Source organism: Drosophila willistoni (assembly GCF_018902025.1).
Source record: "Drosophila willistoni isolate 14030-0811.24 chromosome XL unlocalized genomic scaffold, UCI_dwil_1.1 Seg141, whole genome shotgun sequence".
Taxonomy (NCBI): domain Eukaryota; kingdom Metazoa; phylum Arthropoda; class Insecta; order Diptera; family Drosophilidae; genus Drosophila; species Drosophila willistoni.
Genome location: NW_025814052.1, coordinates 13,717,822 through 13,739,201, shown reverse-complemented (window position 1 = coordinate 13,739,201; position 21,380 = coordinate 13,717,822). Strand labels below are relative to the sequence as shown.

Below are 21,380 nucleotides of genomic sequence, written 5' to 3'. Positions count from 1 at the left end.
TTATTAGTTCAGTTTTAATTGCTTTTGGCAGTGAGTAATAATTGTGTCTATGGCATTTGTGTTTTGTTGCTAATCAAATCAGGTGGCGGGAAGTGGGAGGAGGAGGCACGTAAAATCGTTTACAACATAACATAACCTGACCCCATGCCAGCGGAAAAGAGAGGGAATCAAAAGTTCCCCCTTCCCAAGTATTTAGTGGCTGGCGCTACACAAAACCTTGATTGTAAATTGCCTTTCTCTGCCGCCTTCGTCGCCGCCCGCCCATCCATCCACAATTGATAATAATCTAATAAACGACGATACGACAACAATACGTAACAACGAGAACTGATAGAATGGAATTTTTGCACAGGAAAACCCATGTCTGATAATAATTAAGAAATTTACCTACATATTCGCATAAAATTGTTCAAAAATGACTCATACGATGGGAGAAGATCAGTAAAGAAACATTGGAATGGAATGGTGGGAACAGTCACAGAATCAAACAATTTAAAGATATCAAATGGAAAGAAACAAATGAGATTGGAATGGAAACAGCTTGCTTAAAAAGGACGACAACAAATGGAGAGAGAAGATCATGTTCACGGAACTGGCAATTAAATGTTCCCCTTTGCCATTGTTCCCCCCAGTGTTCCCCTTTCCCATTGTTTCCTAAGCCATATTCTTATTCACATTTAAATGACTTTGAAGGGTAAACAAAAAGTCACCATTTAGAATTAGATTTGTTTTTTTTTTGTTAGTTTCACTCTTATGTTATCTTTAGGTTGACCATGAAAATATTTTTTATTGCGTAGCGTTTTTTCTTTGCCCCCGAGCCGACCCCCCCACCTTAGCGCCGTCAGCAATGTACCCAGTTGATGGAGTGAAGTGTAGTTGCCTTTGTGTGTAACAAATTCAATTGGCCAAACGTTGTTGTCGCGAAAAATACAAAAGAAAATACTTCTACAAACTGTTGTCTCTGATAAGAGAAACGACCACCCCAAACTCCCCCAACCACCCGACCCGACCGCCATTGTCGGTAACTTCCAACCCCTTGAAAGTCCGCACAAGACAACTTTGTACTAATAAGTACTAGCATTTACGTTTTAGTTACTATGTTTATAGTGCAAAACAAAGACAAAGGCTCACGAGTGTGTGTGTGAGTGTGTGTGTGTGTGAGTGAGCGTGAGTGGCACTAGCGGCAAGAGGGCGCCGCCTTCTTCTGTTTACCTACTGTATTATCTTTTTATAAACAACACTTGGTCATTTTTTTTCTTACTCGATAGATTAGATGGGTGTATGGGAGCATTAGTGATCATCGTATTGCATATATAGCTATATGATTCTTGATCGGAATGTCATCAAACTTTTGAAAAGTGGAACAAAGGGGGGAAGAGCGAACAAAGTGGGAAATTCCTTTTAAACATTCGTAGGATCAACTGAGTTTTTACGACTTGTGTCAAGCCAAAAAGAAATACAATGACATATCAATGGATTGAAAAGGAAACGTGTCTTTCATACCAAAATCTAAACAGTGGCGTATCTAGCTCACAATTTTAGTGGGGGAGATCGGTCATTTATTAACCCCCTCCCTCCGAGGATCCGCCACTGTAAATATAACTTCTGCGTCATATGATGTCATGGAGATTCGAATTTAATTGCTTTTGGGTATAGTTTTTAATTCCACATAAACGAAAACCCCCTCAAAAAATATCAATACACTTTGTTTTAATTTCAATGAACTTAATTTAAGGCTCGAAATTGAATTATTTTGCATTTAGCTCGTTGATTCATAGTACGTGATGGACAAAAGATTTTCAGATTCTCTAATGTGAAATGCCTCACAAAGTAATTTTACTCTAACAAAATTTGTGTTTTTTTTTTTGTTTACGATGCGAAAGTGTCTACTAAACTTTTTCGTCTGTTTTCTTTCGACATGCGAAAGTTGTGATAAAAAATGGTATAAAATGTGAAGTGAAAACTCTTTAATATCTGGGAGACAATAATGACCTGACCGACCTGATGGACACTTTTAGAGTTAATTAGTCTCAATATACCTAAAACTTTCATGCAAAGAATGCAAAACGGCGAAAACCAACGTGACGAAGGCACGCGTGGCCGGTCGGGCTATATCTTATCCCAAATCTCCGTCGATACCTCGAGTAATTAGGTAATCACAAGTGATTCCCAGCCTACCATAAAGTATTATCTTGAGAATCTTTGTGAGAAAGATAAAATGCCATCATAAAATACCAAAAACGTGTTTCCCATTTTTGTGATAAGCATTTTTTGTGTTCTAGTGTAAAGTTGATCAGTCTTGTCTTGTCTCTGTCTCATTTTTCAAATGTGTTGCCAAAAAAACATAAAAACGAAAACCAAAACCGGTCGAGATCAGAGATTCACTTAACATATTGTATCTCATCTCTTCATCATCGTCACTGGTAAATCTCAATTTCGCACAAAGCTAATAAATTACAGCATTTTGAGAGGCTTTGGGGGCTTTCTTGTTAAATTTGAAATCGGCTTGAAATTAACAAGAGAAAAAGAAAGAAAGAGAGAGTGAGACAGAGCACTTGTGTGAGAGAGAGAGAGAGATAGAGAGGGAAAGAAGGTGATGTAAGTTGCGTGCTCCATTGACCTTGGTACATTTAAACAGCACTGGCAACGTCGTCAATAGGCCTTCTTTTTTTCCCCTTGGCTTTCTTTGCCTGGCTACGACGTTGCTAGGCGTTGTTTTTTTTTTTTTTTTACGATTATTATTTATTTTTTTAGTTTTAGTTTTCGTCATAGTGAGAAACTCCAAAATGGTTGCATAAGAGAAGGTCGGTCGGTCTCCATCGCATCGGTCGGTCGGTCGTTCCGTCGCTTGGTTGGACACCATCAACGCGTTGTCAAATGACAAAGGGAAAGTTGCCAGTAACAACAACACGTTGTTGCCAAGTGTGTTGTCTGGTGGTGTATTGCCTCTCTCTTACTCTTTCGCCCCCCTCCCCCCCCCCCAGGAGAGAAAAACAACAACAAAAATTTGAATATTATTAGGTCAATGTGTCAGGCAGCCGGCAACCAGGCAACCAGGCAACAGTCTCGGGGCAAAGTCAGTCAATAACAAAAAACAAAAAAAATACAAAAAAAATTGATATATGTACATATAATGTAATTTTCAATCTGTTTCTCTCTCACTCTTTTTTTTGATTTCGTTTTTTCATTCGAGCAATGGAAATGAATGAATATTAACCCAGACCCCGACCTTAAGACAGTATAACATAACAATCTATATATAGATACATATATATATTTATATATTATAAGCATTTTTGTTTACTTTTTACATGTTGTATAAATTAGACGAAAAGACAAAGAGAGTTTCAGGAAAGAAAAGAAAAGTTTTTCTTTCCGAATATATGTATATAGTTCTGTTTTCCATCTATATATACTCAAGTTAAAATGAATTCAAGTTCATTTTGTAGTCATTGTGAATCTGAGAAACTGTTGGGTCGGGGGTTCCCCCAGAGTCAGTTGTGATGCTAATATAGAACTAGACTAAGGCACTATATATACCAAATGCAATCACCGATTCCATATTGAGTAATTTGGGTTTTACCCCCTTTTTTGCATGTCAATTCATTAGAACAAATATCGAAAATGACTGGATGCATAAAAACACCTCTTTCTCTTTCCCTCCCTCTCTCTCTCTCTCTCTCTATTTTGATTTTGGTTGACTAAGGTTAGTTTTCCGATTTATTTTCTGTTAATCATAATAATGATTATTATTTTGTCGTTAGATATTTAATTGGTAATTCTGACATTTTGTTAGTTGTTGTTGTATAGTTGCATATGACGCGCCTTCTATGTCAACGTTGTTGTTGTTGTTTCTGTGGTTGGATATTTGACTTATTATCAGTAAGAACACAAAGGCGGTTGCATTGAATCACGTACACGACAACTCGACCAGCAATATCATCACCTCACTATATATACAAATAAAAAAAAAAAACAAAAAAAAGGGAGAATTGATAGGCCGTGTTTGTGGTGGGTGTGAGTGGTTTGGGGGTTTACGATGAATGCGACAATATATTTCGTGAACATTGTGGAAGAGTGAAATTGGGCATTTTCCGACGGTAGATAGATCCAAAAGTAATTTGAAAGAACGTAAATAGTGTCAACAGTTGTGTGGGATCAGCGCAAGTAAGTCAACAGTGCGTTAACAGAGTAAGTCAACAGTGCGTTAACAGAGGTACAGTTGTGTTTAACAGAGAGGATCATCAAAAGTGGGGTTATGTTATTTAATTGCAGTTGTCGATCGGTTGTAGTTGTATTTTTTGTGCTTTGATTTCTCTTAAGGGGTTATCATATCTATATCATAATCATAATAATCATACTTTGTTCTCTCTTTTATCTTTCTATAGGCTCAACGTCCGGAGAACACGGTACTGCAAGCGCTGGAATCGCTTAACGACTCGCAGGTTAATGACTTCCTTAGCGGCAAGACTCCGCTTAATCTGAGCATGCGCCTGGGCGATCACATGATGCTTATACAGCTCCAGTTGAGCACTGTTAATCCAGCCGGTGGCAGTAGCAACAGCTCCAGTGCAACAACAACATCCACAGCTTTGCCAGCTGTCACTGGTGGCTGTTCGTCATCATCATCGTCGTCGACGTCGTCATCGTCGTCCTCCTCCTCATCATCATCGTCGTCGTCGTCGTCGTCCTCTTCTGGTGGCAGCTCATTAGCAACAACAGCAGCTGGAATACTTTCCAGCCATGGATCAGCTGCTGCCTCATCGACATGCACAAGCTTAATAGATGCTGCCGCTATGGTGAATGGATATTCGGCAAGCAGTTGCAATACAAACACCAGCAGCAGCAGCACCACTTCATCCCGCACCCGGTCCTCTAGCCATAGATTGGCCAGCGGTGGTTCCGGCAGTGGACGTAATAGCATTGGTCATGGCCATGTACACAGTCATCAGCATCCGAGTCTACATCATCATGGATTTAATCAGAACAACAATAACAACAACAATAGTGCAAGCAACAATAATGGACACCACCACCAACATCATCATCATCACAGCCATCACCATCATAGCCATCATCATAGTCATCACCACAATGCATCGGCTGTGGCTGCTGGCAGTGGTGGCGGAATGTCCTCATTGCGTAAAATGTATGCCAATTTGCCCAGCAACAGCACAAGCAACGGCAGCGGCAGCGGCAGCTCTGCAGGATCATCAACTGGAGGTACTGGTAGCGGCGGTGCCGACGGTGGTGCCATTAAAGGACCCCCACTGACCAAGTTTCTAATCAAGCGCATACAAGGCATACAAAACATTGTGAAAAGCATTGCCCTAACAACACCATCAACTGGATCAGCCGCATCGACATCATCTTCCCCAACTACTACACGGTCGACAACACCAGGCACCAGCGGCAGCAGCAGCAGCAGCAGCAACAGCTCCGCCAGCACCACCAAAACTGTGCTGGAGCAATCGCCAATCAAGTCGCTCTCGAATCTCGTCTCGAGTCCCATCAAGACGACGGCCATTACGAACATTCCCATGCCTAGCACCAGTACCAGTTCCAGCAATAGCAACAACAACAACAACAGTAACACCAGTTCCACCAACTCAAGTAGTTCCTCCATGTCGTCCTCCTCATCGGCCTGCACCAGTGGTGGTTGTCAACAGGATCCCATTGCAGCCAAATTGACATCGTGTCTTTGCACACGTCTATCCAGCACACCGCCAACTGCAGCAGCAGCACCAGCGGCAACAGTTTCCAACGCTGCAGCCATCGCTGGGACATCTTCTGGATTGGTGGGATCTTCAGCTGGCGGTGTCAAATGTTCATCGGATTCTGGTTGTAATGTTGGTTTTCCTACACGCTCCAATGCCACCAATTCTTCGGGTGCCAGTTTGACATTCTCTGGCAATTCCTCCATGTTGCACAAGACTAGCAATAATCGGATTACACGTCCCAAGCATCATCGCCATCATCACCATCACCATCATCACCATCAGCAGCAGCAGCAACAACAACAGCAGCAACAACAACAACAACAACAACAACTGTATCATCAGTCAACTGCAGGAAGTCCAACTGTTTCAGCCAGCTCACGGAAAATGGCACAAGACGATATCATTGCCAGCAGCACAGATTTGGATTCATTGGCCGTTTCCGATACACGCACTCTGGCCGAAGCCTCACGCAATCTTACCCAGACACTGCGCAAACTCTCCAAAGAGGTATTCACCAATAAGATCGATCTCTCTGGGGCCAGCAGCAGCATTGGCAGCAGCAGCAGCAGCAATAGCAGCCACAGCGGCGGGGGCAGTGGTGCCGGCGGTGGCCATCATCACCACCATCACCATCACCACCATCACCATCATCACAATCACAGTTCGGGCAGTGGCCACAGCGGCTGCTCTGGGAATGGGAATGGTGGTGGCAATGCCAGCGATGAGATGCCACGTAAAAATGGCTCTGGAGCTGTTATTGAGTCCATGAAGAATCATGGCAAGGGCATCTATTCGGGCACATTTTCGGGTACATTGAATCCGGCTCTACAGGATCGCTTTGGCCGGCCCAAGCGTGATATATCCACGGTTATACACATACTCAATGATTTGCTCAGTGCCACGCCTCAATATAGTCGCGGGGCGCGCATTAGTTTTGAGGCTCCCACCACTAGTAGTAGCATCAATTCCAGTTCCAGTGGCTCTGGCTCTGGCTCTGGCTCTTCGTCATCCTCAACCTCATCGTCGTCGACTGCTTCGGTGGGGGGGGGATCATCATCGAGTGGAATGCATCATGGATCACGTAGCAACAAAATGGTAAGTATTTGTATTGTATTTTATCTAAAATCATATCATTGACTAACATTGCGAATCTCTTTCTATTTCCGTTTAGTATTCGAGCAAACATCACAATTGCGCCAAATGCAATAGTCGTGCCCAGCAGCAGCAACAGCAACAGCAGCAGCAGCAGCAGCAACAACAGCAACAGGCTGCCGCAACAGCTGCTGCATTTGCCTCATTGCGCTCCTGCGCCTACGGAGAATGTAATGGACATTATGTTACCAAAGCCACCTCCTCTTCCTCCTCGTCGTCGTCGTCGTCATCATCAGCAGCACCAGTCTTGTCATCTATGTGTTCCTCCTCCGCAAATTCTTCCAAATCCCACGGCAGTTGCTGTGCTGGCGGCGGCGACTCAGCCAACAATTCAAGTCAATCCAGATGCAGCAATTGCAGCTGCCGCTACGGACGCAATGGCGAACGTGAGCACATGTGCCAAAAGTGTACAATGGAAATGGATAATCAAAAGACCAAATCCAAAATGGATCAATTGCGTTTAGTTATGCAGCAGCGTAAGCAAAAGCGTGAGGCACGCAAGCTTAAGAGTGGTCCGTATGCAGCAGCAGCAGCAGCAGCAGCAGCGGCAGCAGCAGGAACAGCACCGACAACTACTGCCACACTGGATGCAGCAGCGGCTTCAACAGCAGCAGCCCCTGCAACATCTCAATATAGTGGAGTAAGTGCCGTAGTGGCAACATCATTGCAACAGCCACAGCAGCAGCAGCAGCAGCAGCAGCAACCGCAACAGCAGCAACAGTCATCGGCGGCAACAGCAGCCGCAACAGCTACAGCAACAGCGGCGCCAATTAGCAACAGCAGCAGCAACAACAACAACAACAACAACACCAATGAAACTGCAGCAGCAACAACAACAACAACCACCACCACAGCAACAGCAGCAGCAGCAGCTAGCAATACAAATAGCGAAGTGCCACCCAATCATATAGTTGAGGAGGTTGACACGGCAGCCTAAATGCGTGAAAGAGTGAGCAAGAGAAAGAGAGCGCGAGAGAGAGATAGCGAGCAGCATCAACAAAAGGAGCAGCCAAGGCAAATGACTGGGACCTCTTTGTGTAGCATTTATTAGTTACTACCTACTACAAACAATTGCAGCAAACAAATGCAAAAACAAAACAAAAATTTAAAACAATTTATAAAACAAAAACATTAACAACCAACACAAACAACAACAACAACAACCTATTGTAATTCTTAATTTAAATGTAAACAATTCTTATATTATGTACCGCTCAGAGAACATGCTCTCTAGAGAAGAAAGAAAACAAAAAAGAGAAACACACACACACATATATATATATATATATATATATGTATAACACACTTTGCCTCTTATAAATCCTTATACACATTCTTCTTCTTCATATTTTTCTTTTCCTTTTTTTCTCCTTCTACTTGATTCGTTTTTGGTTTTTTTGCGAGAGAAAAAACTTGAGAAAACGAAAAACGAACAGAAAGAAAAACCTTGAACTTTAAATGTTGTAAATTAAATTTAGCGAAATTTTTGTGTAGTAATCAAAGCAACTAAAACACACACCTCTCCCTCTGTCCCCCTTTCCCTCCACACACACACACAGAACAACAACAAGAACTATTCGCTGTACATTTTGATTTTCTTTCTTTCTTTTGTGGTTTACAAAAATATACACACGGAAAAAAAAGGAAATTATGAATTTTTTTGTTTTTACTATAATGTATAATGAATAACTACATACATATATGCATTTATAATTTTCCTAAATCTTATTTAAATTTATGGGTTTTTTTTTTTTTGAAAATTGAATACTGCAAAATGTAATTGTTTAAGCCAAAGCGGTGGCAAATTTTGGTAGGGCTATATATATAAATATATATATATTGAAATATATGTATGTATATATATGCATAGAATTAGATACACACACACACACACACACACACACACACACACATTACACCCTTTACCCTAATTACTTAGAAGCTGCTTTACATTAGAATTAACTTCTAAATTTGTATGCTTTAATTGTTTATTATTATTTTCTCTTTCAATTGTTTAACTATTGTTTGTCGTGTCGCGTCGTCACATTAAGCATCATTTTATGGCGGCATTCATCGATTTTGGGCCAAAATGATGTTTCTTTGACCTAATTTGCCTTAATATAGAAGAATCCTTTAAGCCATCAATTTAACTTGCTTCCGTTTAAATTGTAATGAATTTTTTAAAGTCTGATTCGACTTTCGATTTTCTTTATTCTTTTTTCCTTCTGTTGTGGGAACAGTTTGTTTTGTTCTTAAACGTTATTAAATTAGATTTAAGATTTTGTTTTGAGCTGCTTTATTCTTCTTTTTTTTTTTGTAATTTGTGACTTTGGCTAAGTTAAACTAAGAAGCAACGACAAGAAACAGTTAACAAAATCAATCCTAGTTTTCCTTTTCGTTTGTTAAATAATCAATTTGTTTGTTTTTTTTTTTTTTTTGGTTTTTTTTTGTGTGAAGAAAAGCAGCATTAAAGAGAATATGAAAGGGAAAATGAAATGCAATTAGTTTTTAGTCGAGTTACAAAGAGAAAACTTGCATTGAATATATGGATTTCATGCGACTTTAAACATATTTTGAATTTACTTTATATATGTATGTATTCTTTATTATTTTGCAGATTTAATGCGCTATTCTTAATTTTTAATAAATATTTAGTAAATGGTTTAGTTAAAACAAAATGTTTGTTTATTCTTTTTTTATTTGGTTTTTGTTTTGTTTTCAGATTTTACATTTATTTCTTTATCATTATTAGCACGTTTTGTTTTCCTATCTTAGACTGAATCTATATTGTCTTGAGCGATTTCTTGGAAAACATTAACTCCATATCGTAAAAGTAACCACGACGAGAAGGACTAAATCTACAGTGGCGGAAATAATAATAGCATCACTTTGGTTACTTATGTAAACTTTAATGAAAAACTTAAAAGTCATTTTAAATAACACTCAAATTTGGGATCTAAAAAGTAAATTATATGCTTGGATGATGGGCACTTCCTTAAAACAAAAACTGAATCTACAGAATCAAAACAATTTTAACAGGATGGGAGACCACATCGAAAATATAGGACCTGTTCTAAGTAGTTCAAGAACTGTTGATTGGTAGGATTGGTTCTCATTGGTATTTAATGGCCAGAATTGTCTGCAAGAAAGTGGTCTTCCTGGATTACAAATTGGAACCCCAAATAGAGAATGGGCAATCAATCATGCTTGGTATTCCATTCTCTGCATCCTGCATATTAAGAGCTCCTACCAAAACCTATGCAATCCAATAATAATTTACTTGGAATGGATCCTTAAATACTTCGAAATTAATTTTAGCAACATTCAAGTTTCGTTAACCATCAATTTTTTGGCCCATATTGGCGAGATTTGGCTGCTTTTTTCAAACCTAATTGAAGAAGAATTTCAGAATTGCTTCCTTTTATTTTCGCAGCTGTATAAGATTACTTAAAACAAAAAATATATGTATATTCAGGCCTAAATGATATTGAGAAAAAGATATATTCGGAATGAAGATGGGGAAATGTCTTGACTTGTATGATTTATCGTTATTCCTTTTTTGCTCTTAGATATTAATTAGACAAGAGAAGAGAATATTTTTATTCATTTACATTAAAGATCCTGATCTTATGTTGTCTGTTGGTTGTATCTTTTCTTTCTGTTTCAAATTGTTTTTAGTTGTTAAATATGTGCAATACCAAACCAAAGGAAACCAAAAAAACAAAACCAACAAGTAAGGAACCCAACTAAATAACAACAACAACAACAACAAGAACATATATACAATTAATTGAATATTTTTGACTTTTTTCGTAATTATGTGCCAATTGCAGATACAAATACATATATGAATATATATAAATACATATATACAAATACATACGTCTATATAAATAACAATATATACATATATGAGAATCTAGTAAGAATTGTAAATTACAAACACACACACACACACACACACACTTATACAAGCATACATTGTCTACCACTTTCTATATAGATATATTATGTATTTGTCCTAGTTATATAAGTGCTAAGTCAGAATTATGTGCAATTTATATATGACAAACCAAAACAAACAGCAAAGAAAATTGAAGAAAAAAAAAAGGAAGGAAATTGGTACGAACATTTTTTTTTTCTATAGAACTATAACAAATTGTATTAGAATCTACACATTGTATATGTAAGATAATAATATTAAATTATTAATAACAATAACAAATTAAATAGGCTTAGCAAGTTATAGCGGAGCGTATCGATTTGGATCGAATGAATGTATGAATATCGGATGGCAATGATTGTGAGCTACCAGATTTATTGATTTTTTGGATTGGATTGGTCAAATGACAAAAGTGGATAAAAGCAAAAGAGAGAGAAAGAGATGCAAAGCATTCACCAAAGATTTGTCTACCCTTTGAAAAGTTACGTAAAATTGTTAGAATGATCTTCAAAACAGAGATCTTATATCCCATCTATATAGTATCTATAAACTGACAAAAGTTTTCGAGTAATTATTGGTATCGAAGGGTATCGAATCAATTGATGAGAATGTTTTGATCTTGGCTACTCTTTTTTTGTGTAAGAACTTTGGATACAGATTGTAGTTACACGGACTCGGTTGGATAATTTTCGGCATATCTGCGTGAATTTCTAACAAAGTACAAAGAAAACACAACAAAACAAAAACAACTCAAAACATTATTCATTGCATACAAAATTTAAGAAAAAAAATAAAACAAAATAAAATAAAAAATTGTAGTTCAAATATTTACCATGAACCCCATGAAAAAAAAAGAAAAAAATAAAAACGAAACATATGCGCAACATTTTGCTGAAAGAACAAATTTTGAGTAAATCTTAACAAAATTTGATCGCATTTAAGTTTAAATAGTTGAAATTTATGAACACCATAACAAATAAGACGAAAAACAAAATACATATATACACATACATATATATTTAAGTATATGTATATTTAAGTAATTCGGGAGACAAAAATACATATACATTTTTAGAGAGAGAGTCGTCTAACTATTTTTTCGAAAATACTTTTATTTTGTTGTTGAAAAAAAAAACCAAACTTTTCTTATTAATATATATTTTTTGGCATTTATTTGTTTCTGTTGTTGACTTGTCTTTAACAATTAATAAATATTTTCATTTGATAGCAAAAATTATTTGTATTTTGGGCCAAGAAACTTGGTCAACGAAAGAAAAAAATGAAAAAAAATTAAACAATGTTTCGGAAAATCAATTTTATATTCTTATTTTGTGTGTAGCCACAAAATTTGCGAAGAACTAAAAAAATAATAAACAAGAAAAATGTGTAAAAACCAAAAATATGCAAAAAGTAAAAATGGAAAACATATATGAAATTAATAATCGATAATCTTAGCTATTAAGTGATGGAAATCTATAGCGAAATTTTAAAATGCAACTAAATGCAAGACAAGACAACTTCCAATTGTGTATTAGCTGAAATTTGCATTGACTATTGAACGAACCAATGGAACCAAAATGGAGGACATACAAATTAGTATCGTCATACACACACACACACACACACACACACACACACACACACACTCACACACGCATATATATATGCATATATATAGTACGTATGCAATTATACATACATAACCTATAAACTAAACGTTTAGCGGCATAATTTAATTAGTAATAGTTTTATAAATGCGTTTAGCATTTGCAATTTTGTTCGTTGTGAAAGCTGACAAAATTAATTACACACACACACACACACACACACACGCACACAGATACATAGACATAAATGTATGCCCAATATGCCATTATTTCACCAAAATGCTGAAAAAATGAAACAACACCAACACATACACACACACACACACACACTCAGACACTCAGACACATATTCTTGCAGGCTCTCAAAATGAAAAATGTCTAATTTGTTTGCCATCCTTTTTTTTTGTTTTTTGAATGTATAGATCCAAAAAAAAGAGAGAAAAAAAGAGAGAAAAAAAGAGAGAACATGAATAAAAAGAAGGCATAACTAAATACTATGATAAATGGCATACAAAGTAAGCAAATAAAACGATACAAAATGAAAACAATGCAAAAGTAAAAGTATTCATCAATAAATATTAATTAAACATAAAAAACAAACAAACAATTGATTTTTATTGCTATTTTTTATGGCAAACTTTTGGAGTTTCCTTTATATATCATACCCTTTACATATGCAGGGTATATGAGCTATCTCTAGTCCAATCATCGATTGGTTTTGGCATACATTCCAATAAGTCATGAAGAGAAAACTCAGTTTTGATATCTCAGTGTGCGGAAATTTGGTTTCTCATTTCTATTACAGCAGTGAAATATCAAAGAAGCTAACATCGTCTATGCCGAAGTTTATATACCCTTGCAGTCCTTGGTAATAATAATTTTGCATGTTTGTTTTCTGCAACTCAATTCATCAATATACAAACAACAATTACTCTCTATTTTACAATTTGTTCTTCATCTTCCCTCATTCCCAAAGCAACCCTGCAGTACGCGTCTGCGGAGACTCTCCGTCGAGTTTGCGGGGACATAGCGGCGACACGCTCATTTGAGTTGCGGCGATTTTTAACATTAGATGGCCTAGCAATAAGGACAATCGGGACACCTGAGCGACAAAGTCGACGGTATGTCCGCGGATGGTTTAATTCTGCCGACGTCGGTATAGTCGACGATGCAACGACATTGTCGTACTGGAGGGTGACGAAAGATGTAGTAGACAGCAAGCAGCGCTGCCGGCAGAGCTGGGAGCAGAGCCGATTATTATATTGACTGTAACTTGTGTTATATTTATCCGATCACATTCAAATTTTGGAATCTGGGGTTTTATATATCTAATATTATCACATATGTAAATTTCATAGCATACTCCAATTTTTATGAAAATGTTTCTTCTAGTTCTTCTAGAGCTATATGATATAGTGGTCCGATCCTAATGGTTTTCATACTTTATTTTTCCCGGGTAATAAAAAACTCCGAAAACAAATTTCAGCCCGATAGCTCTTAAGACGGCTGAATAAAACGCATACGCACAGACGGACGGACGGAGGGATAGACGGACGGAAGGACGGACGGGCAGACGGACAGACAGACATGGATATATCAACTCAGCTTCTCATTCTGATCAAGAATATATATACTTTATGGTGTCGGAAACGTCTCCTTCTGTGCGTTACAAACATCTGACCAATTTTATAATACCTTCTGCAAGGGTATAAAAATGTAATAAAAAATGTACAGAACACTTAGTTTGAAATCTTTAAAATTCCCCAAATCTAGTTCAATTTTGTTGATTTATGTCAAGCAAAAAGTTTTCTTTATAACAAACATCCGACGATATTTCATTCGAGTTTGAAGCAAGATCCAGTAGAGAACAACTTTTCGATTTTAAGCGAAATTTACGTTTATCCATAGTCACATTGGGTTTCTCTTTTAGGTTCCTAGATCCTTTGACGAAATTTTAGGTCATAAATTCAGCAAGGATGTCAAATTTAACCAGAGTTTTAAAGGTCGCGTCCGTGGGACTGTACAAAAATCGCGCCTTACTGAGCATTCAGCGTCGTTCGATAAAGACATTTTGCTGGCAAATGCAGAAGAAAGCCAACACTGAGAGTGAGACATTGATGAAAATAATGACAGAACAGAAACAATATCAGGAGCTGAAGGATTTTCTGACTTGGAAGGAGGACGAGCACAAGCAGAAGGAGGCGCAGCAGCAGCAGAAGCAGCAGCAGCAGCAGCGAGCCAACAAAGATGAGAAATTGCTTGCAAAGCGCAAGGCAAAAAAGGTTAATTGATTTGTGTGAAATTGTATACTAAATTCTATATGTAATTTGTCATTTGTTTAGTTGCCGATTGAGCCAGAATTCATACTTGAGGATTATAATGTTCAAGTTGATGATAGCTTGGTCAAAATGCAAAAGATCCTGCCGACCGAGAAAATTTCTATCATCTTCAATCTTAGCGAAAGCATCCCAATTCGGTTGAAGGAGAGTCTTGCGAAATTGACATGCCCCATAGGAGTGCGCTGTGCTCCGGACTTCGAGGTGATTATCAAACGGAACGATTGGAAACTGTCTATATATTGTGGATATAGGGCATCAATCTTTCTGCACGATATATCCGTTTTCAAAGCGGAGAAAAAAAATAATCTTGACCACTTGTTCGATATTAAGAACGTATCGATATTCGAAAAAAAACGGGATAATTTTACATATTCGGCGGATGAGTTGATGATTGATAAGAATCTCTATGATCTAATGATGAAGACCCTGGCAGAAGTCGGCATAGACAATGAGTTTGCTCTCAGGATGTCCATTCTGGCCACATTTTATTTCGAAACGACGTATTTCAAGTTTTTGCAGAATTTACAAGACTTCGGGATACAGATACCAGATTCAATGGTGGGGAACAATGACATCAATTGAATGCAAAATTTTTTACAGAGTAATGCATATATATATACATATATATGTAAAGTTAATTAAATAATCGTATGTTCATTCCAATTGGCGCCCTCTAAACACTTTTTTAACTGTGTGCCAAACTTGGCCATTGCCGCGGAAATTTATTTAGGGGAAGGTTGGGCACAGTCATGGTACCCAATTTAGTGTATCCAAAATATCTATGGTTGGTAGATGTTTTACTCGTAAAAAGAAAACATTGTGATTAATATATCAAATGTAAAATATACATGCATAAATATTCAGCTAACTTTTGCTGCTTATTTGAAAAATTGCTTCAATTTTATTGCCGAAGCCCGCGTTTTGTGTGTCGGAAAACTCTGCAACTTTTGAACGGTAAATCACATCTAAGTGTTTTATTGGTTAAAACTTATACAATGAATTTACCTTTCATTCAAGTCCACATTTGTTGTAAGAAGTAGTCCCAGTCAAGAAATATGAACGCTTAAATAGAAATTCTCCCCTATCTATGGCGAAGGAAAATTTATATAGCATACTTTTTAGGGCGCATGTGTGGACTAAGTAAACTTTTAGCCCATTTTGATGGAATTTGAAGGCGGCGCTGAGTAATATGACCTTTTTCTCTGTTATGTTGTTCGAATTGAACTAAACACTTGACAAGGATCAAGATTATTTCGCATATTGCCTTAAAGTGCAGAAAAATCATAATTTTTGCCCCCAAAAACTTGTTGAAATCAAACTCAGAATTTGTTTTTACTATTTCTGTTTATTTTGCTCAATGTTTGTTGTTGTTATTTTTGGTTTTCTTTGTTTTTGTTATTCTTTTTGAATATATATATATACATATGCATATATATGTATGTATAGATATATATATATTCTGTTACCCATGTGTGATTATATATGCTTTCATTTATTTATTTAAATTTTGTTTTCTGTTTTGTTTTTCTTTTGTTAATTCGTCCTTATATAATTTCTATGTGTTTTTGTTTTTGTTTCGGTTTTAAATAAATATTTCATATATCCATTAATTTATTAGGCATTTTATATATATATATATATATGTATATATAAATAATGTACACCACGAAAAAAAAAACAATTGTATACTTAAATATTTTTCTTGTTTTTTTGTTGTTACATATTTTTTTTAGCTTTTGCAGTAATTTTGCATATTTTTTCATACGATTTTATTTGCTTTCTTTTATTTATGTATTTATTTTGCCAATTTGAAGCTATTTATGATTTTGTTTTTCTCCTCAAGCTGAAATGGTGACAAAATGTTTTCTGTTCAATGCAAATTATTAGGTTTTCATTAATAATTTTCTTAATTTGTTATTTGTGTGTGTGTGTGTGTGTGTGTGTAGTGTGTGTGTAGTGGATGCTGACAAAGCTAGTATTTGGTTTAGATTTCTTTTCGTTTTGTGTATTTCGATCATCACTGAAAATACAAAGACAAAGAGAAATTTGGTCTGATCAAGCTCAGTTTTTGGTTAGATTGCTAACTGAATATGAAATATATTGATATGCCAGATCAAGATGATTTCACCAGAGACAGAGAGAGAGAGTGAGAGAGAGAGAGTGAGAGAGAGAGAGAGAGAGAGAGAGAGAGACCAGTTGTAAACTCTTCTACAAAGTCCTCTCCGTTGCCCATCAATGCAGGAAACAGAAACCAAATAATAAAAATTGGTTTTTATTTGGAAGACATTAAAAATGAAGAATAGAAAATTTAGTGACAGATTTGAAGTTAATCTCCTGATAGAAGGAGATGGCCTTTGAAGAGGGGAAGAGAGATAGGGGAAGTTCATTTCTCTTTGTATCATGATCTGATTGATGCATTTGTTTTATATTGTGTGTGTGTGTGTGTGTGTGATTGTATTTGTATATTAATGACATTTCTTTGTGTTATTTATTATTATTATTTTTGTTTTTTTTCTTTAAATATATCAACATGTTTAACGAGTAGTAGCACAATTTTTGGACGAAGATGGTTTTGAAATCGAAGCGTCTAAGTGTCCTGCTTAATGCGAAACAAAAAAAAAAACGTAATATACACACACACACACACACACACACACACACATAGACACACAAACAGATGTATGTGTGTGCATATATGCATACATATGTATGTGTGTGTATGTGTTACATGTATATATATATATATAGGTGTGTATATAGTATTTATATAAGCATTTCTTTGATTTGGTTTTCTTTTTAATTCTTTACTCTGTTTTTTGTTTTTTTTTTTGCATTTTTTATTTGTTTGTTTTTTTTTTTGTTTTGCCTAACACCATTAAACTCTGAGAGAGAGGGAGGGAGGGGGATTTACATAATGTTTTAGTTTTTATGTTTCAGGTTATATAATCTATCAAAAATTTCTCAGCAATATATAGTATACATATATAAGTATATATATATATATATATATATATATAAGTTTATACATACAGATTATAGATTAGTAGAAAAGAAACGCTCAATTTTCTATATAGGCGGTTACATTTCATATGTAGAGGGAGAAGGGGGCTTGTGTGTGTGGAAAAGGAGGAGGGGGAGGGGGAGAGGGTTTTCAACTCAAATGCAATATATTTCAATTGTGGTTGTTGCTCGAGTGGGCAGGGTTAGAATGTTTAAAATGGTTGCAGGTTTTGACTAATCTAAGGACATCGATTAGTTTGAGTATGCATTGACTTTAATATTATTATAATTATTATTATTATTATTGTTATTAACTATTAGTATTAAGCTTGTTGTTGCGAAAAGGCGTGCCATGGAACAAAAGGTTGTCGCTTCTTATTTGTCGTACGTACGTAGATTGTAGTGGAGTCCTTAATGGAGCTCCATCTACTGTCAATAATAGAACATTGTCTAGTTTTGTCTCTCTCACACACACACACACACACACATACATACATACGCACGCACGCACTCATACACACATGCACTCTCATACATTCAACACATTCGCACACACACACACACACACACAGACAGACACATACAGTTAAAGAAAAAAATCGGCGTATATATGTATGTAAGTTTATATATGTATGTATATATATATATATATATATATATATCAGATAGATATCACCTAAATCATATGATCCGGTTCCTAAATCTATACACGCATATACATGTCCATTATATATTGTATACATATATATTTTGTGTGTTAGTTAACAACTGGCTTAAATATATATGGGATTCTCCTGTCCAGTGAGCAGGCGGAACATTGATGTGGGCATTGTCTTCATCAGTATCTGGAAAACGAGAGAGAAACGGCAATGATATAGAGAATCCGCCGACGAGACGTAACGAAATTTTGGTTGTGTGGCACACTCACCTCACCCACGGATGTGGCCAACAAATTGACGATCTTTTCATGGGGCACAGCTACCACGCTTTGGTTATTAATCTCAATAATGCGATGGCCCACACGTACACCCCCCCGCTCGGCAATTCCACCGCGCAGCAAACTGCAAATCTAGGAGAAAGCAGAAAGAAGAATTAGTCAGGTGAAGAAGACGCAGAAAGTAGTGTTGGGTTGCTCATGAGTGAGTGAACAAAAAAGAGTTGTTCACTAAACTGAGCAACTGAACATGTTCCTCTCGAATTGTTCTTTTTTGCTCAATTGTTCTTTATTGCTCACTAGTTCTTTTTTGCTCACTTGCTCACTATTGTTAACTTGCTCTTTTTGCTCACATGCTCTTTTGCTCAGCTGTTTTTCAACACTCACTAGCTTTGAGCTGTTCATGAACAGTGAGCAACTGAGCAATGTGAGTGAGCAATGTGAATGAGCAACTGAGCAAAGTGAGCGAGTCGACTCACTTCGAAAAAAAGAACAAGTGAACATGTTCACCAAATTGAGCAATGTTTACCCAACACTGGCAGAAAGGGAGATCACTTACCACTCCATTCTGAACGCTGAAGCCCAATTGATATTTGGTTTCTGGACGTTTGATTTTCACCTCGACAACTGGGGCACAGGGGACTACGGTGAATTTGACCACTGTTTGGTTTTTTGTATTCTTAATGTATGTCTGGCAGGTGGATAACGGCAATCCCACAAGGCTCAGTCCATTGATGGCAATCAATTGATCACCGATATTCAATTGGCCGCAACGGGCGGCAGCACCGGAGCTCATTAGATTCGCAATGACCACGGTGGGTAGCATTGAGCCCCAACCGCTTTCGACAATAACCACGCCCAGTATTTCGCCTTTAGCTTTCGGTACCACAACCTCCTTTTGCAGCTCCTTTTTGGCAAAGATTTCCAATTCATCACCGAATATCTCTTGGCTATTGAGCACCTCCTGATAGTCCATTTCCTTAACAAAGCGATGATCCTCAATGCCATTGGCTTTGAGGAACTCCATGTAGGCAACCTGAAAGGCTTGACCAATCGATTGGGCTATAAACTGAGCCTCATCGCTCTCGAATACATGACAAATCATTTTTGGTGTACGATTCGGTTTGGGTGCATCATCAATATCTTGGGGCACAAATCGACGACGTGCCATCAGGACAACTAAATCACCAATATCCGCTATATAAGAGATTGTCCTCAAGGCATGATCCATCATTATTTCCTTGAGATCGGTATTCAGTACCATTATCTTCTCCGTCGATATGAACAGATCCACCTCTGTGCTGGGCTGGACATCACCATCGGGTGCCTGATAACAACACAAAAATAATTCGTTAAGTGAACTGAACAAATATATGTATATATCATTTCTGATCTACTTTGTGGGTCTTGAGAAGAGAGAGGAGAGGAGAGCGTAAAGCTGGATTCGGGGAACAAAAATTGAGCAAGGCAAACATAAATTTTGTTTTGAAATTTTCTATTCATTATTATATTATATGCAAATCAGACAAATTGAGGTTTTTGTGGGTGGTTTTTTGGGGGTTTTACGAGGTTCATTATTATTTTTACTTACCAGGGCCTATTTTTGATTTTTGGTGGTATGCGAATTTTTAGTATATTTGTTTTTTAGTTTGTTTGTTTTTTTGCAGATGGCGGGCGGACCAGTTGATGTGAAGGTGTAATCGAATCGAATCGGTTATCGGTTACAGATTGATGCATGAAAATATACGTATATATATATAGGTATATATTATATAGTAAAGATTTAAATGACATTATGTGTGTACTTTATGTTGTGTGTGTGTGTGTGTGTGTGTGAGGGGAAAGGGGGATAAATGCAGGGATTCAATGTTGAATGTTGATAAAGGAAACGGATTATATAAATAGCGTAATGTGGCACAGGTGGACAGAATTTATATGAAAAAAAACATTAAGACTTTTGTAAAAAACAAAATTTCCTTGACATTTCTAAAATATAAAGTAAAGTCAGAGGTTACTGAGCTAATCAAGCGTGTTCTCGGTTTTCGCATCGGTTTCCTGTCTTCAATTTGAAGTGAAATGTCAATCGTTTTCATTTTGAAACTTTTATATAGGATGGTCCATCTAGTGTTTGGAATTTGAATCACGGATTGTATGACAGTCAAACGTCAAATGTCATCCGTGACGCCATAAATAGTTAGTTATAACTATGTTTGATATTTACGAAATGGGACGCTATTCGCTTGAAGAAGTGGTGAGTCTTCTACTCAAACAGTGCGAAATTTTTAAAAAAAAGTTTGGTAAAGTTTGGTTTCTGTGGGGAGCGGTGAAAGATAAATGTTATGCAAACAATCCAGAAACAATTCAAGACCTCAAGACCGAAATTCATGCAGCTATTGCTGAAATAGAGCCTCACACAATCGAAAATGTACTCAAAAATTGGGTTAATCGAATGGGCTATTGCCAAGCCAGTCGTGGTGGACATTTGACCGAAATTATTTTTCATAAATAAATGATATAAATATACCTTTCAAATAAATGTTTAACCTTTAAAAAATATTCACCCGTTATTTTTTTATAACAAAATCAAATTCCAATTTTTAAATGGACCACCCTATATTATGCCTTCTATGTCAGCTTACAGGGTTGCCAAGCATTACAATTATTTAGCTATAAATTCGTTTGAGA

At 36.8% G+C, this 21,380-nt stretch overlaps 3 protein-coding genes across 3 annotated transcripts in view; 2 read left to right on the top strand and 1 right to left on the bottom strand.

The window, feature by feature from the left end:
• The window catches only part of LOC6641326 (midnolin homolog), a 36,207-nt gene extending 21,827 nt beyond the window's left edge, over window positions 1–14,380 (top strand). The window contains exons 3-5 of the mRNA XM_047011207.1: window positions 4,389–6,815; window positions 6,892–7,694; window positions 14,353–14,380. Coding sequence (XP_046867163.1) covers window positions 4,389–6,815; window positions 6,892–7,694; window positions 14,353–14,380 — 3,258 coding nt within the window. The remainder of the gene's footprint in view (window positions 1–4,388; window positions 6,816–6,891; window positions 7,695–14,352) is intronic.
• LOC6641325 (complement component 1 Q subcomponent-binding protein, mitochondrial) lies at window positions 14,241–15,439 on the top strand. The gene is made up of 2 exons (XM_002064291.4): window positions 14,241–14,704; window positions 14,765–15,439. Exons 1-2 carry the CDS (start codon window positions 14,399–14,401, stop codon window positions 15,341–15,343), a joined length of 885 nt encoding a protein of 294 aa, XP_002064327.2. The 5' UTR covers window positions 14,241–14,398; the 3' UTR covers window positions 15,344–15,439.
• A 3,038-nt stretch (window positions 15,440–18,477) lies between these two features.
• The window catches only part of LOC6641324 (putative mediator of RNA polymerase II transcription subunit 26), a 28,378-nt gene continuing 25,475 nt past the window's right edge, over window positions 18,478–21,380 (bottom strand). The window contains exons 12-15 of the mRNA XM_023175262.2: window positions 20,287–20,292; window positions 19,255–20,022; window positions 18,690–18,830; window positions 18,478–18,606 (exon numbers count right to left, since the gene is read on the bottom strand). Of these exons, the coding sequence (XP_023031030.1) occupies window positions 18,535–18,606; window positions 18,690–18,830; window positions 19,255–20,022; window positions 20,287–20,292 (987 nt within the window). The 3' untranslated portion in view covers window positions 18,478–18,534. The remainder of the gene's footprint in view (window positions 18,607–18,689; window positions 18,831–19,254; window positions 20,023–20,286; window positions 20,293–21,380) is intronic.